The sequence below is a fragment of the Schistocerca serialis genome, chromosome 10 (genome assembly GCF_023864345.2).
Source record: "Schistocerca serialis cubense isolate TAMUIC-IGC-003099 chromosome 10, iqSchSeri2.2, whole genome shotgun sequence".
NCBI classification, from domain to species: Eukaryota; Metazoa; Arthropoda; class Insecta; order Orthoptera; family Acrididae; genus Schistocerca; species Schistocerca serialis.
The window spans coordinates 234,244,041-234,264,095 of NC_064647.1; the positions used below are offsets into that span (position 1 = coordinate 234,244,041).

Sequence of the window (20,055 nt, forward strand, 5' to 3'; positions counted from 1 at the left end):
TAGGAGTTCTCAGATCGCTGGACTGGGAGAGGTGGTCTGTCGATTGCTTGGCCCCTAGAAGCCCAGAAATTACAACACTTGATTTTTTTCTGTGGGAGTTTGTCAAGAATCAAGTGCACCAGACATCAGTTCGTGATCTACCAGATGTCTGCCTTCTCACTCATGCAGCTGTTGTTCCTGCAAAGCTGCAAAACACTTGAAGAGAACTGGACTGGAGATTACATGTTGTCATGCCACAAGGCACATATGTTGAGATGTATTAGGTATGTAAAAAACATTTTTAGTTACCATACTTGTGAAAACATGTTGTAAATAAATACCTCAATTACTTCAAGTTATTCCATTTTATGCTATTATATGTTTAAATCAGACACTCTGTATTTGACAGCTGGTATTTTTAATTTTAACTAATATCTTACTGTGAACTGAATTTTATACTCCAGCTCTATTTTAATCACATTTTTAACTCAGCCTATTTTCGCTTGTGTAGAATCTTATACATCCTGTCACTGCACTTACAGTGAGCAGCACATACTGGCCCACCCACCTCGGCTGTTGGTATAACAGCTGTAAGCAAAGTGTGCTAATAGTCACCCTACATTTTGGCCATGAATGTTCAGCTCATTATTGTCATGTTTTTATCTCTTGTAACAATTCCAATCGTGACTAAACATTTTATGTGCTTCTATTCCTAAGTTTAATATAATAGAAGGAAACATTCCACGTGGGAAAAATTATATATAAAAACAAAGATGAGGTGACTTACCGAACAAAAGCGCTGGCAGGTCGATAGACACACAAACAAACACAAACATACACACAAAATTCAAGCTTTCGCAACAAACTGTTGCCTCATCAGGAAAGAGGGAAGGAGAGGGGAAGACGAAAGGAAGTGGATTTTAAGGGAGAGGGTAAGGAGTCATTCCAATCCCAGGAGCGGAAAGACTTACCTTAGGGGGAAAAAAGGACAGGTATACACTCGCACACACGCACATATCCATCCACACATACAGACACAAGCAGACATATTTAAAGACAAAGAGTTTGGGCAGAGATGTCAGTCGAGGCAGTCAGTCGACTTCACACGTCCGTCCACATCAAACCCACCAACAAGCAACAGTACCTCCATTATGACAGCTGCCACCCATTCCACATCAAACGGTCCCTTCCCTACAGCCTAGGTCTTTGTGGCAAACGAATCTGCTCCAGTCCGGAATCCCTGAATCATTACATCAACAACCTGAAAACAGCTTTCGCATCCCGCAACTACCCTCCCGACCTGGTACAGAAGCAAATAACCAGAGCCACTTCCTCGTCCCCTGAAACCCAGAATCCCCCACAGAAGAACCGCAAAAGTGCCCCACTTGTGACAGGATACTTTCCGGGACTGGACCAGACTCTGAATGTGGCTCTCCAGCAGGGATACGACTTCCTCAAATCCTGCCCTGAAATGAGATCCATCCTTCATGAAATACTCCCCACTCCGCCAAGAGTGTCTTTCCGCTGTCCACCTAACCTTCGTAACCTGTTAGTTCATCCCTATGAAATCCCCAAACCACCTTCCCTACCCTCTGGCTCCTATCCTTGTAACCGCCCCCGATGCAAAACCTGTCCCATGCACCCTCCCACCACCACCTACTCCAGTCCTGTAACCCGGAAGGTGTACACAATCAAAGGCAGAGCCACGTGTGAAAGCACCCACGTGATTTACCAACTGACCTGCCTACACTGTGATGACCAGCAACAAACTGTCCATTCGCATGAATGGACACAGGCAGACAGTGTTTGTTGGTAATGAGGATCACCCTGTGGCTAAACATGCCTTGGTGCACAGCCAGCACATCTTGGCACAGTGTTACACCGTCCGGGTTATCTGGATACTTCCCACCAACACCAACCTATCCGAACTCCGGAGATGGGAACTTGCCCTTCAGTATATCCTCTCTTCTCGTCATCCGCCAGGCCTCAATCTCCGCTAATTTCAAGTTGCCGCCACTCATACCTCACCTGTCTTTTCAACAACTTCTTTGCCTCTACACTTCTGCCTCGACTGACATCTCTGCCCAAACTCTTTGTCTTTAAATATGTCTGCTTGTGTCTGTATGTGTGGATGGATATGTGCGTGTGTGCGAGTGTATACCTGTCCTTTTTTCCCCCTAAGGTAAGTCTTTCCGCTCCCGGGATTGGAATGACTCCTTACCCTCTCCCTTAAAACCCACTTCCTTTCGTCTTCCCCTCTCCTTCCCTCTTTCCTGATGAGGCAACAGTTTGTTGCGAAAGCTTGAATTTTGTGTGTATGTTTGTGTTTGTTTGTGTGTCTATCGACCTGCCAGCGCTTTTGTTCGGTAAGTCACCTCATCTTTGTTTTTATATTCCTAAGTTTAATGAGACAAGTATGGCATTTGTCAGATGCTTCAAGAAAAGTCTTTCCTTCTTTCCTGGCCACTAAGCCTCCCCTGAACTGGAGTTCTGGCTGACTTTTCCGAACTGTACCCCTTTTCCTAAACCTCTCCAGTCCTTTTCCTTCTCCCCTCTTTTCCTTCCCCTTCAGCTCTTCTGGCAGAAGAGGGAGCCACTGGCTCCAAAAGCTTGCATAAGTTAAATCTTTTTGTGTGTGTGTTTACTGCTGCTGCCACTTGTAGACTTTTTTTAACTATCCAATTATATTATATTGTCAACAATTGATAATTTTCATAGTTATATTAGTTCAGTTGTCTTGTGTGAAGAAGTGAATGGTATCTGTGCAGGATCCACACGACACAAGTCATGGAGCAGCCACACACTGCCACTGGGTTGTCTAAGTCACAGTCTGATGGTTGTCATTTGTTCAGGTGAAGATGTTGTTGGTGTTTATGTCCACATGAAAGACAGTGCAGAAAGTTCCAGTGGACTCGATATATGACACAATAGGATCCACACGACACAAGTCATGGAGCAGCCACACACTGCCACTGGGTTGTCCAAGTCACAGTCTGATGGTTGTCATTTGTTCAGGTGAAGATGTGGTTGGTGTTTATGTCCACATGAAAGACAGTGCAGAAAGTTCCAGTGGACTCGATATATGACACAACAGCTTTCACAGGTGGCCCTGCATGTGATGGTGTAGGATATGCCTGTAACTATAGTCAAATGCAACAATCATTCTTACAGTAAAAAATGTTTCGATATGATCAGTTGCACAATTCTCCCCACACCCTTGCTGCCGTGTCATACACCTTTCTAACTGTTGGTGCCAGTACAGCACTAACATCAAACAGAAGTGTTTACTTACTGTTTATTAATATGATTTTAAAATGTATGACAAGAGAAATGATCCCACTGAATGTGAGATTTATGAATGCAAAAATAAGATTTGCAGACAGATAACTGAAGTTCACAGAAATGTGATGAATGAAGATTCGGTTCCAAAATGGTGTATAACATTTAATGGTGGGAGAATGAATATTAATGGTGAAGAATGGTCAGGCTGATCTTCAGTTGTGACAGAGAATCGAGGAAAGAGGAAAAATTTCAACAGAATAGACATCATTTTCCTATTGATGGAATGAGCTGCTTCTTTTCTGAAGTTTCAAGATAAGTTTTTTTTTATAAAATTATTACTGGTGATTTGCATAGTAGAAGAATGTATGCTAGGCAGGATCCTCAGCTTTAGACAGATGGACACAAAAAACAACGAACGGAATCAAAAGGGCATTCTACACATCAGCACTGTCCCTAGAGCAGAGATCATAAATACAGTGGCCCCCTGTCAGACCCTTCAACAACTGAGCCAAGCAACTCAAAACAAATGCTATGGACTTTTGTCCAGTAACATTTTGCTTCTCCTCAATAATGCTTTCCTGCATTTTGCTGCACTGTTGAATGATTTTCTTTGACAGTTTCAGTGGGAAGTTTTTGAACATTTCCCTGCGACCTGTACTTGACCCAAGTGGTTACCACCTTCAACCTAAATGGAAGGAATTTTTGTGCAGAAAGGACTGTGGAAATGACAGTGAACTGGAAGAGGGTGTTAGTGGGTGATTCAATGAGTCGGTGGCAACTAACTGTGCAGGAAGCATTTAAATTTGAACAGCAGCCATACAGAAAATGACCAAGGTATGAAATTACACTGCTGGAAGAGAAAATTGGTACACCTGGAGAGACAAGATCAATTTCAATCTGATGACAGCATATGGCACCTAGTAGATAGTAGATCTACTGATAATGGTTTCAATGTCGTCTGCCAACAGATAGTGTAGTGGCAGAGCTATCAGAGTGCCACCTGTCTAATCTTTAATAAGGAATGCTCACAGCCAGAGGGCTCAGTGTGGTGGAAACATGTGAAGCAAGCAGGCGCCCAAGCAACGGAGATACACTCGCGATTTGTGCAGCCAACTGAGCAAGTTTGAAAGGGGTCTAATTGTGGCATTCTGAGTGGTGGATTGGTCCTTTAAGAGAACTACCACAGAAGTTGGAGGTGCTGAGTCAGTTGTGCAACAATAATGGTATAAGTGGTCACATGGACATTTTCGCACTCATAGGTGCAGTTATTTGCATTCATGTGGCACAGATGCCAGGATTGTCATATTGTAAGGGCAGTAGTGACAGATTGTACAGCTACAACTACACAGATAAGAAGATTTGTGAGCCCAGACGTGTCAACACGAACTGTTGCAAACTAGTTATTACCAGTGGGACTATGGGCATGCACACTTGTAGACTGTCTTCCACTCATTCCACCGCACTGACACACAAGGCTCAACTGATGCTGTCAGAGAATCACTTGGAAGATGGAATGGCATGCCGTGATCTTCAGTGATGAAAGCAGATTCTGCATGCACACAAGTAATGGTCGTTTGCACATACAGTGTAGACCTGGTGAGTGCTGTCTTATTGAATGCATTCATTCATGATACATCCCAGGCATTATGCTCTGGGGTGCCATAAGCTACAACTCTTGATTACCTTTGGTGTTTTTGGAGGGGGATGCTAACAGGTGCCCGGTACATGCAGAATGTTACTAGACCTGTTCTTTTGCCGTTCTTGCAAAAGGAAGGTGACATTTTGTACCAACAGGATAATGCTCTCCCACACACTGCCCCTGGCCAGCACACTCTCTGGACTTGCCTCCAATTGAGCTTGTATGGGATATGATGGGATGAGAAGTGATTTGTGTGACTCATCAACCGACAACTCTTACAGAACCACATGAACAGTTCGTGCAGGTTTGGCATGATGTGTCCTATGACAGTACTCACCATCTGCATGATTGACTGGATGCCATAGTCAGTGCCTCCATTGCCGCCTGTGGAGGCTGTATCACATATGAATGCAGGTGATTCAGCATGAGTCAATACTGGGGGTACCTCAGAATCGCTTGTGCTATTGATCTGCAAAGTAATCATTTGATCTCCTCCATATGCACTGTTGCAACAATAAATCTCGAGTGAATTGGAAGCTTCTGAGGGGTTTTAGGTGATCACTTTGAGAGGGATAGCAAGGAGTTTGGGAAGGGAATTCATAGCACAATGAAATATAGTTATGCTGGCAGTACTGGGTAATAAAAAAAGGGTAGGGGGGGATATGATACTTTGCATATCGTTAGTGAGAGCTGTTGGAATATTAAGAGAATGTTTGAATATGACATGGGAAATCTGTTTGCTGATTCAGTTTCAAGGGTAGGGGCTGTCACCGAAGGCCTTAGTAGTAACTTCAACAGCTCGTCACAGTAGGTGCACCATCTATGGGCAGATAATCTCTTTTAGTAACCAACAAATTCCACATTCCACATATAAACAGGTTTCTATTTTAGTTATCATGTTGACATATCCCATGAACAAGTTAAATTTAGATACTTACATAACTTTCAGTTTTATAAGTCAGGACAGTATTAACTTCATCTCATCTATCATTTCCTTTTTAGTCTAAAATGATACTTTCACCAAGTCTTGGCAGCACGCCCAGCTTCAAAGCACAAATCACGCTCCAAATTGCTCTATTATCCTGTTGTCACTCCCCCCCCTACAAATGTACCAGTACCACACGAATCAATACTGGGGCAGCTGTTGTTCTTCATATATGTGAATCAATTACTATTATATATACTAGAAACAGAAATAGCTTCTTTGCTGATAATGCAAGCTCTATAATCAAGCATAGTAGAGAAACTTCAACAGTTGAAAATGAAAATAACATTTTCTTGGAAATAATAACACATTCCCTGGAAATGAACTCTCACTGCAGTTAGATAAAACAAATTCAATGCAATTCTATACTCCCCAAGGTCTGACTACACCATTAGCTGCAGTCTGCGCTTAACTATATAATAAATATCTAAAAACAAAGATGATTTGACTTACCAAATGAAAGTGCTGGCAGGTCGACAGACACACAAACAACCACAAACATACACACAAAATTCAAGCTTTCGCAACAAACTGTTGCCTCATCAGGAAAGAGGGAAGGAGAGGGAAAGACGAAAGGAAGTGGGTTTTAAGGGAGAGGGTAAGGAGTCATTCCAATCCCGGGAGCGGAAAGACTTCCCTTAGGGGGAAAAAAGGACGGGTATACACTCGCACACACACACACATATCCATCCACACATATACAGACACAAGCAGACATATTTAAAGAATAATTACAGACATAAAAGAACTGAAGGTAGCTGAGAGAAATGGAAGGAGGGAATTGATGTTTTCTTGTGAAGGTCATCACAAAATCAGTATTAAATATGTTCAAACCATTTTGGAAAAGAGAGAGAGAGAGAGAGAGAGAGAGAGAGAGAGAGAGAGAGAGAGAGAGAAAAGGAAAATATCATTGAGCAGGCTGTTCGGAAACTATCTGCTACTGTAATAAAATGAAAAGTCGAGGTTAATTACAGCAGCAACAACTTCATAAATGACTAAGTTAACAGAGTACAAATATAAGAAAACCCAAAATTTTCTGAGACCTTGTGTGAATGGGTAAGGAGATCCACTATAATCATAGAAAAATCTGTCTCCACACTTCCAGCGGTAGAACTGTTCACAAAGTATAGCCTCCCGTACACTCAGTATATCCTGGTTCTTTTTTTCGAGCAGCACCATCATAAGTTCAACATCATCTGGATGCTCATAAAAGTGGGACAGGGCCATGGCATCCTGAAAAATGAAATTTTATTACTGTAGGCACCTTGCAAATCTGGTCTTACATTTGCACTGTTGCTTAGTGAGAATAAAATTAGTTATAAATTGATGAAATTCTTTTCAGTAGGTGGTGCTCCATATTTTGTTTATCAAAACCTGTACTATTTCTACCTATTTCTACCAGTTTCATTAATCACAAATGAGATAGGACATTTTTGTGCAGGATCAATATTATTATCAGTTTTTTCCTAGAATATTTCAGTGAACAGCATGTAATCAATTAGAAAAGTGTAACAAAATGCGTAACATTGCTCTAAATAATCAATATGGATTTAGGAAGGAGTGAAATATTGTGCACACTATTAAGAGCTATTCACTAAAATAAGGAAATGTCATGATAACAAGCTGTGCATATCTGATATTTTTTGTGACCATATTAACACATTTGAAATGGAAACCCATAAGCTGCTGCTTCACAAAATGGCTGCTTATGGTTTCCATGGAAAATCTTTATGCTGGTTCTCTAAAAAATAGAAAGCAGATAGTAGTTGTACAACAAAAAGGTGAAAGAGATGGTCTAGCTAGAAGGAGATACAAGCAGATGTACCCACAAAGATTGATACTAGGCCTGATTTTGTTTCTGTACTAGATAAATGTGAGTAAGATGAACTCACTGACAATTCTGTATGCAGATGACTCAAGAGCAGTAGTCTGCAGTAAAAACAATGAAGAACTAGCATAGGATACAAAAAAAGAAAGAAAGAAAAAAAAATCTCTGTAAAAATTTGAAACTTGGCTAAACAATAATGCTATGAATGTGAACCTTACAAAATCACAAACAGTACAATTCAGGACTAAACAAACTGCTGAAAATATATCACAGTTAAACTATAAGGATGAAGAGATGGTCGCTGCAGACTCTGTCAAATTTATTGGAATTACTATAAACAAAAACTTGTCATAGGCTGATCACAAGGGTTGCTTAGTGAAGTAATTAAACAGTTTTGTTTGTGCAATGAGAGTTCTAATCAAAGTAACTGGCTTACTTAATAAGAAAATGCTTTGTAATTCATATGTTATACCTATGGTGACATCCACTACAATACACATCACTAACATACTGTAAGGGGATATCTGTGACCAAAGATGACACGGTGTCACAAGACATGGTTTGGTGTAAGGTATGCGTCTGTATGTTGTGGCTAAATAAAATAGATTTAGGTATAGCAGCCTTGTGTACGCTATTGGAACACTCCCTATTATTTACGTAAGGATTTTGTCTACAGATGTGATACTGACAATTTGCGATGACCACACATGAGGTAATTTTTATGCCGATACGGTTACTATATGAGGACAAAGTAACCCTCGCGTAATTGTTGCATGCCAGAATTCACATGCCACACTGATGGTTTCCATTCTGACCAGTGCAGTGCTTGTGATTCAACATATGACACTAGTTCTGAACAAGTCAAAGCAACAAACAGTTTATTGTGTGACCTCATTGCTGCTCCTTTCTTGCAGAAACACCAGGCAATGGTTGAATAGCAACATTCGATCTGCTCAGATTTGTGAGTCATTCACCAGTATTTGATGCATTTCACGGACAACTGTGGACTAGTTACATTGAAAAATTCCACTGACCACCAACAATGCACCCACACCATTGACAACAGTGCTGGTGGCCATGTGGTGCAGTATCAGCTTTGGCGTGCTTACTCCCATGCATCAGCGGAGCCCCACCTACTTCACCTGACTATTCTGACTCTAACGTCACTGTGCCCAGCTGGAATGATGACCTTCATACAACACCGACAAATACTGTCACACGTCATGTCTGCACAGCCACAAGATATGGCTGACCAGACCACACTACACCTGAGCAGAACCATTTTTGTTCATATCATGCAACACACGTGAGCAATCCAGTGACACTACATGCAATTGTTGTCTGTGATGCAACTACTTAACAGTGTGGACAAGTGATTTACCAGTTCAACAAGAGTGTGCTCCCTGCCACCGTTGGATAAACAGCTGCAGCAGCAAGTCGTATACTCCTAGCTCACTCATTTGTTACATAGTTTAGTTCTTAATTTCTTTGCGTGTTTTTGGTACTTGCATTGTCTAATTCATAAATTTCGGGCGTATTATAGTATTTGAGAGTTGTAGCATCGCGTTTTAGTACCTGAATAGTGTAAAATTGCGTAGTCTCCTTCCGCCGCTGAGCAGTGTGTCAGCAGTGCGCAAGTAGCAGCATTACTGCATTTACTAGGCAATCTTGTATTTTAATAACCGTTTAAATTTTGTGTCGATTTGTTTGCGCTCTCTGTAGATTAGTTCAGACGTTCTTTGCACAACAGTTTTTAGCATGGATAGGGACTGCAACTGCTGTGTTCGGATGCAGGCTGAGTTGGCATCCCTTCGCTCCCAGCTTCAGGCAGTGTTGGCTTCGGTCACACAGCTTGAGGCTGTTGCCAATGGGCATCACTGTGGGGTTCCAGATGGGGGTTTGTCGGGGACGGCCAGCTCGTCCCACGCATCCCCCGATCGGACTACGACTGTGGTTGCCCGGGATACTGCCCGCATTGAGGCTGATCCCTCACCTGTGGTAGAGTGGGAGGTCGTCTCAAGGTGTGGCAGGGGGCGAAAGACATTCCGGAGGGCTGAACGGAAGGCCTCTCCAGTTTGTCTGACGAACCGGTTTCAGGCTCTGTCTCAGGCTGATACTGATCTTCGGCCTGACATGGCTGCTTGTCCTGTTCCAGAGGTTGCCCCTCAGACTGCAAGATCCGGGTGGTCACAGAGGGTGGGCTTACTGGTAGTTGGGAGCTCCAATGTCAGGCGCGTAATGGGGCCCCTTAGGGATATGGCAGCAAGAGAGGGGAAGAAAACCAATGTGCACTACGTGTGCATACCGGGGGAGGTCATTCCAGATGTGGAAAGGGTCCTTCTGGATGCCATGAAGGGTAAAGGGTGCACCCATCTGCAGGTGGTCGCTCATGTCGGCACCAATGATGTGTGTCGCTATGGATCCGAGGAAATCCTTTCTGGCTTCCGGCGGCTATCTGATTTGGTGAAGACTGCCAGTCTCGCTAGCGGGATGAAAGCAGAGTTCACCATCTGCAGCATCGTCGACAGGACTGACTGCGGACCTTTGGTACAGAGCCGAGTGGAGGGTCTGAATCAGAGGCTGAGACGGTTCTGCGACCATGTGGGCTGCAGATTCCTTGACTTGCGCCATAGGGTGGTGGGGTTTCGGGTTCCGCTGGATAGGTCAGGAGTCCACTACACGCAACAAGCGGCTATACGGGTAGCAGGGGTTGTGTGGCGTGGGCTGGGCGGTTTTTTAGGTTAGATGGCCTTGGGCAAGTACAGAAAGGGCAACAGCCTCAACGGGTGTGGGGGAAAGTCAGGACATGCGGGGACCAAGCAGCAATCGGTATTGTAATTGTAAACTGTCGAAGCTGCGTTGGTAAAGTACCGGAACTTCAAGCGCTGATAGAAAGCACCGAAGCTGAAATCGTTATAGGTACAGAAAGCTGGCTGAAGCCAGAGATAAATTCTGCCGAAATATTTACAAAGGTACAGACGGTGTTTAGAAAGGATAGATTGTATGCAACCGGTGGTGGAGTGTTCATCGCTGTTAGTAGTAGCTTATCCTGTAGTGAAGTAGAAGTGGATAGTTCCTGTTAATTATTATGGATGGAGGTTACACTCAACAACCGAGCTAGGTTAATAATTGGCTCCTTTTACCGACCTCCCGACTCAGCAGCATTAGTGGCAGAACAACTGAGAGAAAATTTGGAATACATTTCACATAAATTTTCTCAGCATGTTATAGTCTTAGGTGGAGATTTCAATTTAGCAGATATAGACTGGGACACTCAGATGTTTAGGACGGGTGGTGGGGACAGAGCATCGAGTGACATTATACTGAGTGCACTATCCGAAAATTACCTCGAGCAATTAAACAGAGAACCAACTCGTGGAGATAACATCTTGGACCTACTGATAACAAACAGACCCAAACATTTTGACTCTGTATGTACAGAACAGGGAATCAGTGATCATAAGGCCGTTGCAGCATCCCTGAATATGGAAGTTAGTAGGAATATAAAAAAAGGGAGGAAGGTTTATCTGTTTAGCAAGAGTAATAGAAGGCAGATTTCAGACTACCTAACAGATCAAAATGAAAATTTCTGTTCCGACACTGACAATGTTGAGTGTTTATGGAAAAAGTTCAAGGCAATCGTAAAATGCGTTTTAGACAGGTAAGTGCCGAGTAAAACTGTGAGAGACGGGAAAAACCCACTGTGGTACAACAACAAAGTTAGGAAACTACTGCGAAAGCAAAGAGAGCTTCACTCTAAGTTTAAATGCAGCCAAAACCTCTCAGACAAACAGAAGCTAAACAATGTCAAAGTTAGCGTGAGGAGGGCTATGCGTGAAGCGTTCACTGAATTCAAAAGTAAAATTCTATGTACCGACTTGACAGAAAATCCTAGGAAGTTCTGGTCTTACGTTAAATCAGTAAGTGGCTCGAAACAGCATATCCACACTCTCCGGGATGATGATGGCATTGAAACAGAGGATGACACGCGTAAAGCTGAAATACTAAACACCTTTTTCCAAAGCTGTTTCACAGAGGAAGACCACACTGCAGTTCCTTCACTAAATCCTCGCACAAACGAAAAAATGGCTGACATCGAAATAAGTATCCAAGGAATAGAAAAGCAACTGGAATCACTCAACAGAGGAAAGTCCACTGGACCTGATGGGATACCAATTCGATTCTACACAGAGTACGCGAAGGAACTTGCCCCCCTTCTAACAGCCGTGTACCACAAGTCTCTAGAGGAACGGAAGGTTCCAAATGATTGAAAAAGAGCACAGGTAGTCCCAGCCTTCAAGAAGGGTCGTCGAGCAGATGCGCAAAACTGTAGACCTATATCTCTGACGTCGATCTGTTGTAGAATTTTAGAACATGTTTTTGCTCGAGTATCATGTCGTTTTTGGAAACCCTGAATCTACTATGTAGGAATCAACATGGATTCTGGAAACAGAGATCGTGTGAGACCCAACTCGCTTTATTTGTTCATGAGACCCAGAAAATATTAGATACAGGCTCCCAGGTAGATGCTATTTTTCTTGACTTCCGGAAGGTGTTCGATACAGTTCCGCACTGTCGCCTGATAAACAAAGTAAGAGCCTACGGAATATCAGACCAGCTGTGTGGCTGGATTGAAGAGTTTTTAGCAAACAGAACACAGCATGTTGTTATTAATGGAGAGACGTCTACAGACGTTAAAGTAACCTCTGGCGTGCCACAGGGGATTGTTATGGGACCATTGCTTTTCACAATATATATAAATGACCTAGTAGATAGTGTCGGAAGTCCCATGCGGCTTTTCGCGGATGATGCTGTAGTATACAGAGAAGTTGCAGCATTAGAAAATTGTAGTGAAAAGCAGGAAGATCTGCAGCGGATAGGCACTTGGTGCAGGGAGTGGCAACTGTCCCTTAACATAGACAAATGTAATGTATTGCGAATACATAGAAAGAAGGATCCTTTATTGTATGATTATAAGATAGCGGAAGAAACACTTCTGTAAAATATCTGGGAGTATGCGTGCGGAACGATTTGAAGTGGAATGATCATATAAAATTAATTGTTGGTAAGGCGGGTATCAGGTTGAGATTCATTGGGAGAGTCCTTAGAAAATGTAGTCCATCAACAAAGGAGGTGGCTTACAAAACACTCGTTCGACCTATACTTGAGTATTGCTCATCAGTGTGGGATCAGAACCAGATCGGGTTGACGGAGGAGATAGATAAGATCCAAAGAAAACGGCGTGTTTCGTCAGAGGGTTATTTGGTAACCGTGATAGCGTTACAGAGATGTTTAACAAACTCAAGTGGCAGACTCTGCAAGAGAGGCGCTCTGCATGGCGGTGTAGCTTGCTCGCCAGGTTTCGAGAGGGTGCGTATCTGGATGAGGTATCGAATATATTGCTTCCCCCTACTTACACCTCCTGAGGAGATCACGAATGTAAAATTAGAGAGATTAGAGTGCGCACGGAGGCTTTCAGACAGTCGTTCTTCCGGTGAACCATATGCGACTGGAACAGGAAAGGGAGGTAATGACAGTGGCACATAAAGTGCCCTCCGCCACACACCGTTGGGTGGCTTGCGGAGTATAAATGTAGATGTAGATGTAGACTTGTTACTGGCCTTCCCACAGGATTTTGCTACAGGTTCACAACAGTACCTGCATACCGCCAAATGGAACTTATCCCACATTTCAGTGTGTTTCAAGGGACAACCACATATTCCACACTGTGTGTTGTGACTGGTCTTTGGCACACTCCAAACATGGTCTCACAATTGGTCACAATATGTGCACTTCTGCGAACCGTGTTTTCAATTGTGGGACTGTCCCCATCTTGCCATGTCACATGGGCGTTCTCTGACAAAGACATCATAAAACCACACTTAGGAATGGACTTTTTACATTACTTCATCTCTAACCAGTCGTTCGACCCACCATGCTGCTGCATTTTGACATGGGCTGCAAGGTCCCAAGATCTTTTTCCCTGGTGCCTCCACTCTTGCCTAGTACATTGACAAACAGCAAGAAGAGAACTGTACATCCACCAACACACTCAAGGAGTGTGCCTCCTCAGCCAACGAGCTCTTAAAGATTCCCCTAATGCTACGTCAATTGCTGTGCGGCACTGGATACGTTCTATTCAAAGAACACATTGTTCCCACACCATAATAATGATATATCCACTGTTTTCATAGCAGGCAGTTCCTTCTTCAGGGAGAGAGTCAGGGGAATGCTGGAAAGAAAGGGTGGGAGCCCAGGATATGTGACAAGATATTGGAGTTTTTTTACTGCTGTACTTTGCACCTAAGCACTTACAGGTGTGAAACATATTAGTAATCTAATATGTATCAAAGTGATTTATTTGTGTATTTTATTCTCTTGGTGAGATTAAGGGCTTTAGGCCAGTCTTACATCTAACCAGATTTCCTTAGTGAGTAAGCATTACAATTTGCACGGCACATGAGCAATATACAGGGTAATTTTGCTAAGTGGGAACAAACTCTAGGAAACAATCCCTGGGAGGATAAGGAACAAAAAAGGTCATCATTATGGACATATATATAAAAAGGATTTGTACCCTTGTGTTTACGTAGTGATGAATTTACAATATCTTCAGATCTGTCTTGTGACAGCCAGAGCGAGAGCACCAGCAGCAGCGAGTACTGTTTGTATAAAGCGTTTATTTTGCATTTTGTTTACGACCTTCCACTAAGGAAGGGATTCTATTTGTGTTTATCTGCTCTGCATAGTAACTAACAGTTCTTGATAAAACTTTACGTAGTTTTCGTGTTAGATTTCTTAGTGTTTTCTTGATCGTTTAGAACAGAAAGCGCCCTAAAACCGTCTTTTGTTTGTTTCGCGGCCGTTAGCCACTAGTCACTTGAATCAGCAGTTGTCTTGTGACAGCCAGAGCGAGAGCACCAGCAGCAGCGAGTACTGTTTGTATAAAGCGTTTTTGTACTTATTTGCTGCGCTTAGCTTTTAAATAGTTTTTCTGGGAAAACCTAGCGTAGTTTTTGCGTCTCGTATTTCAGTGAGTGTTTCTTGATTATCAGAGTAGCTCATCAGAAGATTATCTTGGGAATTTGTCACCGTATAGAGTAGGGCAAACATAGTCATGTGTAGGGACTGTGGTTGTTGTGAGCGGACGCAAGGAGAATTGGCCACTCTTCAGGGGCAGGTGGAGGCTTTGTCTGTTAGGCTCATCGAGCTCGAGGCGCAGGCGTCGGCTCGTAGTGGCGTTGGGGCAACTGTGGTGAGACCTATGCCTACTTCGGTGGCCTTGGAATCACATGGAACCCCTGATGTCGCTGCGTCTTCCGGCAGTGAGCATCTTACCGGTCAGCCATCACTCCAGGGTGAATGGCGGACAGTGGTGGGCTCGCGCGTGCCTGGCCGAAAGGCGAAGGTGGGATCTGGCCGCGTGGCAGCTGCCTTACCCCTTTCCAACAGGTACGGGGTGCTTCCTAGTGGTGATGACATCGTTTCCGAGCCACCACAGGATGCCTCGCCTGTTGGGCCAGTGGCCGATTCTCCGGCAAGGTCCCGACAGTCACAGAGGGCGGGCCTATTAGTTATAGGGAGCTCCAACGTTAGGCGGGTTATGGAGCCCCTCAGGAAAATAGCGGGTAGGTCGGGGAAGAATGCCAGTGTGCACTCGGTGTGCTTGCCGGGGGGTCTCGTCCGTAATGTGGAGGAGGCCCTTCCGGCAGCTATTGAACGCACTGGGTGTGACCGGCTGCAGATAGTAGCACATGTCGGAACGAATGATGCCTGCCGCTTGGGTTCTGAGGCCATCCTTGGTTCCTTCCGGCGGCTGGCTGATTTGGTGAAGACAACCAGCATCGCACGCGGAGTGCAAGCTGAGCTTAATATCTGCAGCATAGTGCCCAGAGTCGATCGCGGTCCTCTGGTTTGGAGCCGTGTGGAGGGTCTAAACCAGAGGCTCAGACGACTCTGCGACTATAATGGTTGCAAATTCATCGACCTCCGTTACTGGGTGGAGAACTGTAGGGCCCCCCTAGACAGGTCAGGCGTGCACTACACACCGGAAGCAGCTACTAGGGTAGCAGAGTACGTGTGGCGTGCACACGGGGGTTTTTTTTAGGTTAGAGGGACCCCCCCTTGGGCAAAACGATAAAATACCTGACGGCTTACCAGAGAGGACATTATCATCGTTGATAAAGAACGTCCATCCTCAGAGACCAAAAACAGGAAAAGTTAACGTAATATTGGTAAACTGCAGGAGTATCCAGGGCAAGGTTCCTGAATTAGTATCTCTTATTGAAGGAAATAGTGCGCATATAGTATTAGGAACGGAAAGTTGGTTAAAACCGGAAGTGAACAGTAACGAAATCCTAGACACAGAATGGAATATATACCGCAAGGATAGGATAAACGCCAATGGTGGAGGAGTATTTATAGCAGTAAAGAATTCAATAATATCCAGTGAAGTTATTAGCGAATGCGAATGTGAAATAATCTGGGTTAAGTTAAGTATCAAAGGTGGGTCAGATATGATAGTCGGATGCTTCTATAGACCACCTGCATCAGCAACCGTAGTAGTTGAGCGCTTCAGAGAGAACCTGCAGAACGTCGTGAAGAAGTTTCGTGATCATACTATTGTAATAGGGGGAGACTTCAATCTACCAGGTATAGAATGGGATAGTCACACAATCAGAACTGGAGCCAGGGACAGAGACTCTTGTGACATTATCCTGACTGCCTTGTCCGAGAATTACTTCGAGCAGATAGTTAGAGAACCAACTCGAGAAGCTAACGTTTTAGACCTCATAGCAACAAATAGACCGGAACTTTTCGACTCCGTGAATGTAGAAGAGGGTATCAGTGATCATAAGTCAGTGGTTGCATCAATGACTACAAGTGTAATAAGAAATGCCAAGAAAGGAAGGAAAATATATTTGCTTAACAAGAGTGATAGGGCACAAATCGCAGAATATCTGAGTGACCACCATCAAACGTTCATTTCTGAGGAAGAGGATGTGGAACAAAAATGGAAAAAATTCAGAAACATCGTCCAGTACGCCTTAGGTAAGTTCGTACCGACTAAGGTCCAAAGCGAGGGGAAAGATCCACCGTGGTATAACAATCATGTACGAAAGGTACTACGGAAACAAAGAAAGCTTCATCATAGGTTTTAGAGTAGTCGAATCATAGCTGATAAGGAAAAGCTGAACGAAGCGAAAAAGAGCGTAAAGAGAGCAATGAGAGAAGCATTCAACGAATTCGAACATAAAACATTGGCAAACAATCTAAACAAGAACCCTAAAAAGTTTTGGTCATATGTAAAATCGGTAAGCGGATCTAAATCCCCTATTCAGTCACTCGTTGACCACGATGGCTCCGAAACAGAGGACGACCGAAGAAAGGCAGAAATACTGAATTCAGTGTTCCGAAACTGTTTCACTGCAGAAAATCGTAACACGGTCCCTGACTTCAGCCGTCGCACGGACGCCAAAATGGAAAATATTGAAATAAACGATATCGGAATTGAAAAACAACTGCTATCACTTAGTAGCGGAAAAGCATCCGGACCAGACGAGATACCCTTAAGATTCTACAGTGATTATGCTAAAGAACTTGCCCCCTTTCTATCAGCAATTTATCGTAGATCGCTGGAAGAACGTAAAGTACCTAGCGACTGGAAGAAAGCGCAGGTCGTTCCCATTTTCAAGAAGGGTCATAAATCAGATGCGAATAATTATAGGCCTATTTCGCTTATGTCAATCTGTTGTAGAATAATGGAACATGTTTTGTGTTCTCGTATTATGACGTTCTTAGATAATACAAATCTCCTTCATCATAACCAACATGGATTCCGCAAACAGAGATCATGTGAAACTCAGCTCGCCCTATTTGCCCAAGAAATTCACAGTGCCGTAGACACTGGCGAGCAGATTGATGCCGTATTCCTGGACTTCAGGAAGGCATTTGTTACGGTTCCGCACTTACGTTTAGTGAAAAAAATACGAGCTTACGGAATATCGGACCAGGTTTGTGATTGGATTCAGGATTTCCTAGAAGAAAGAACACAACATGTCATTCTTAATGGTTCAAAATCTGCAGATGTAGAGGTAATTTCGGGAGTACCGCAGGGAAGCGTGATAGGACCTTTATTGTTTACAATATACATAAATGACTTAGTTGACAACATCGGTAGCTCCGTGAGGCTATTTGCAGATGACACGGTTGTCTACAAGAAAGTAGCAACATCAGAAGACTCGTACGTACTCCAGGAGGACCTGCAGAGGATTAATGCATGGTGCGACAGCTGGCAGCTTTCCCTAAACGTAGATAAATGTAATATAATGCGCATACATAGGGGCAGAAATCCATTCCAGTACGATTATGCCATAGGTGGTAAATCATTGGAAGCGGTAACGACCGTAAAATACTTAGGAGTTACTATCCGGAGCGATCTGAAGTGGAATGATCACATAAAACAAATAGTGGGAAAAGCAGGCGCCAGGTTGAGATTCATAGGAAGAATTCTAAGAAAATGTGACTCATCGACGAATGAAGTAGCTTACAAAACGCTTGTTCGTCCGATTCTTGAGTATTGCTCATCAGTATGGGACCCTTACCAGGTTGGATTAATAGAAGAGATAGACATGATCCAGCGAAAAGCAGCGCGATTCGTCATGGGGACATTTAGTCAGCGCGAGAGCGTTACGGAGATGCTGAACAAGCTCCAGTGGCGGACACTTCAAGAAAGGCGTTACGCAATACGGAGAGGTTTATTATCAAAATTACGAGAGAGCACATTCCGGGAAGAGATGGGCAACATATTACTACCGCCCACATATATCTCGCGTAATGATCACAACGAAAAGATCCGAGAAATTAGAGCAAATACGGAGACTTACAAGCAGTCGTTCTTCCCACGCACAATTCGTGAATGGAACAGGGAAGGGGGGATCAGATAGTGGTACAATAAGTACCCTCCGCCACACACCGTAAGGTGGCTCGCGGAGTATAGATGTAGATGTAGATGTAATGATACCTCCTGAACTAATTAACATTAAGTAAAACCAACTGCAGCACAGTGTTCAGAACTGAAGGAATTATACATCTAACAATAAGAATTTATCACACGAGATTACATAAGCAATCGAGAGCTGTTTAGAAACATCACACTTATGCAGAAACATACAGAAAAGAGAACAGGAAATAAATGGAAGGGAAAACACAGTGATTGTAAGAAGAGACTCTGGGAAGAATGAGGGAACAAGACAAAATCATGACTACTCATATTCATACGTTTTCTTAAAAGGGAATATTTGAAAATAATATTAATAATAACTTTGTAGAGAACCAGGTAAGTGATTAATAATACTTGAGAAGGTTCAGTTCCCAATATGAGCAATAGCTATACACAAAATAATGATTTATTTATTCATCTATAGAACAATATACATCGTATGGATGTCATTTATACAACACTTCTTATTAAAATAAGCTTTCCTCTTATAGTGTTTATAGCTCCTATACTTCTAATCGTGTAATAAATTGTTATGCAGTACAACATTATTTAAAAAACAGTCATAGGTTGCACAATACTATTTATTAACTTAAGAACAATGTGTTTTCCTCAGATAGGACATCATCGAGTTATCTGAAAATATAAGAGGACGATGACATTACAATAGAGCCAGCATGGTCCTATCCTGGACTTAAAAAATTTTCTGCCAAAAAGCATCCATCGAGAAGGCACGATACCAAATAAAATGTACTAAAAGGCAATCTATACACAAAAAATATTGGGAATTAATGAAATAGAATCATTGGGATTAGACAAGAGTAGAGAATGAAGGAGAAACCGAAAAATGTGTATTACATCATGGAGGCGATGTTAGGCAGAGCAGCACAGAACAGGACCTCACATACGAACTGTAAACACAGCCATACATTACAAAGGCCCCAGAGGCCCATCTATATTCACATAGTGAATAGTTGTTGTGTACAGCTGTGCTTACAGGTAGAACGTGAGTTCCTGTCCTTCGCTGCTATGCCTGTCGTTGCCTCTTCGGTTTTTCCTTCGTTCTCTACTCATTCCCGATCCTGGTGATTCTATTTCACTAATTCTTAATGTTTTTCCATATAGGTTGCCTTTCATTATGTTTTACGTGGTATCATGTCTTCTTGATGGATGCTTTTTGGCAGGAAATTTCCGATTTTTTAACATGAGTTACATTATGTTTCTCTATATAATTTGGTTTGGTCAGTTTTTGAAGCTTATTTTGTTTCTATGGTAGTCCAGGATAGGACCACACTGGCTTTATTGTAATATTGTCATCCTCTTATGTTTTAAGATAACCTAAT

The 20,055-nt window shown here is 43.0% G+C and overlaps 1 protein-coding gene across 1 annotated transcript in view; it reads right to left on the reverse strand.

Annotated features, from left to right (window-relative positions):
* Positions 1-20,055, reverse strand: part of LOC126425159 (peroxidase-like) — a 208,856-nt gene that overhangs the window by 11,301 nt on the left and 177,500 nt on the right. The window contains exon 12 of the mRNA XM_050088109.1: positions 6,929-7,118. Within this exon, the coding sequence (XP_049944066.1) occupies positions 6,929-7,118 (190 nt within the window). The remainder of the gene's footprint in view (positions 1-6,928; positions 7,119-20,055) is intronic.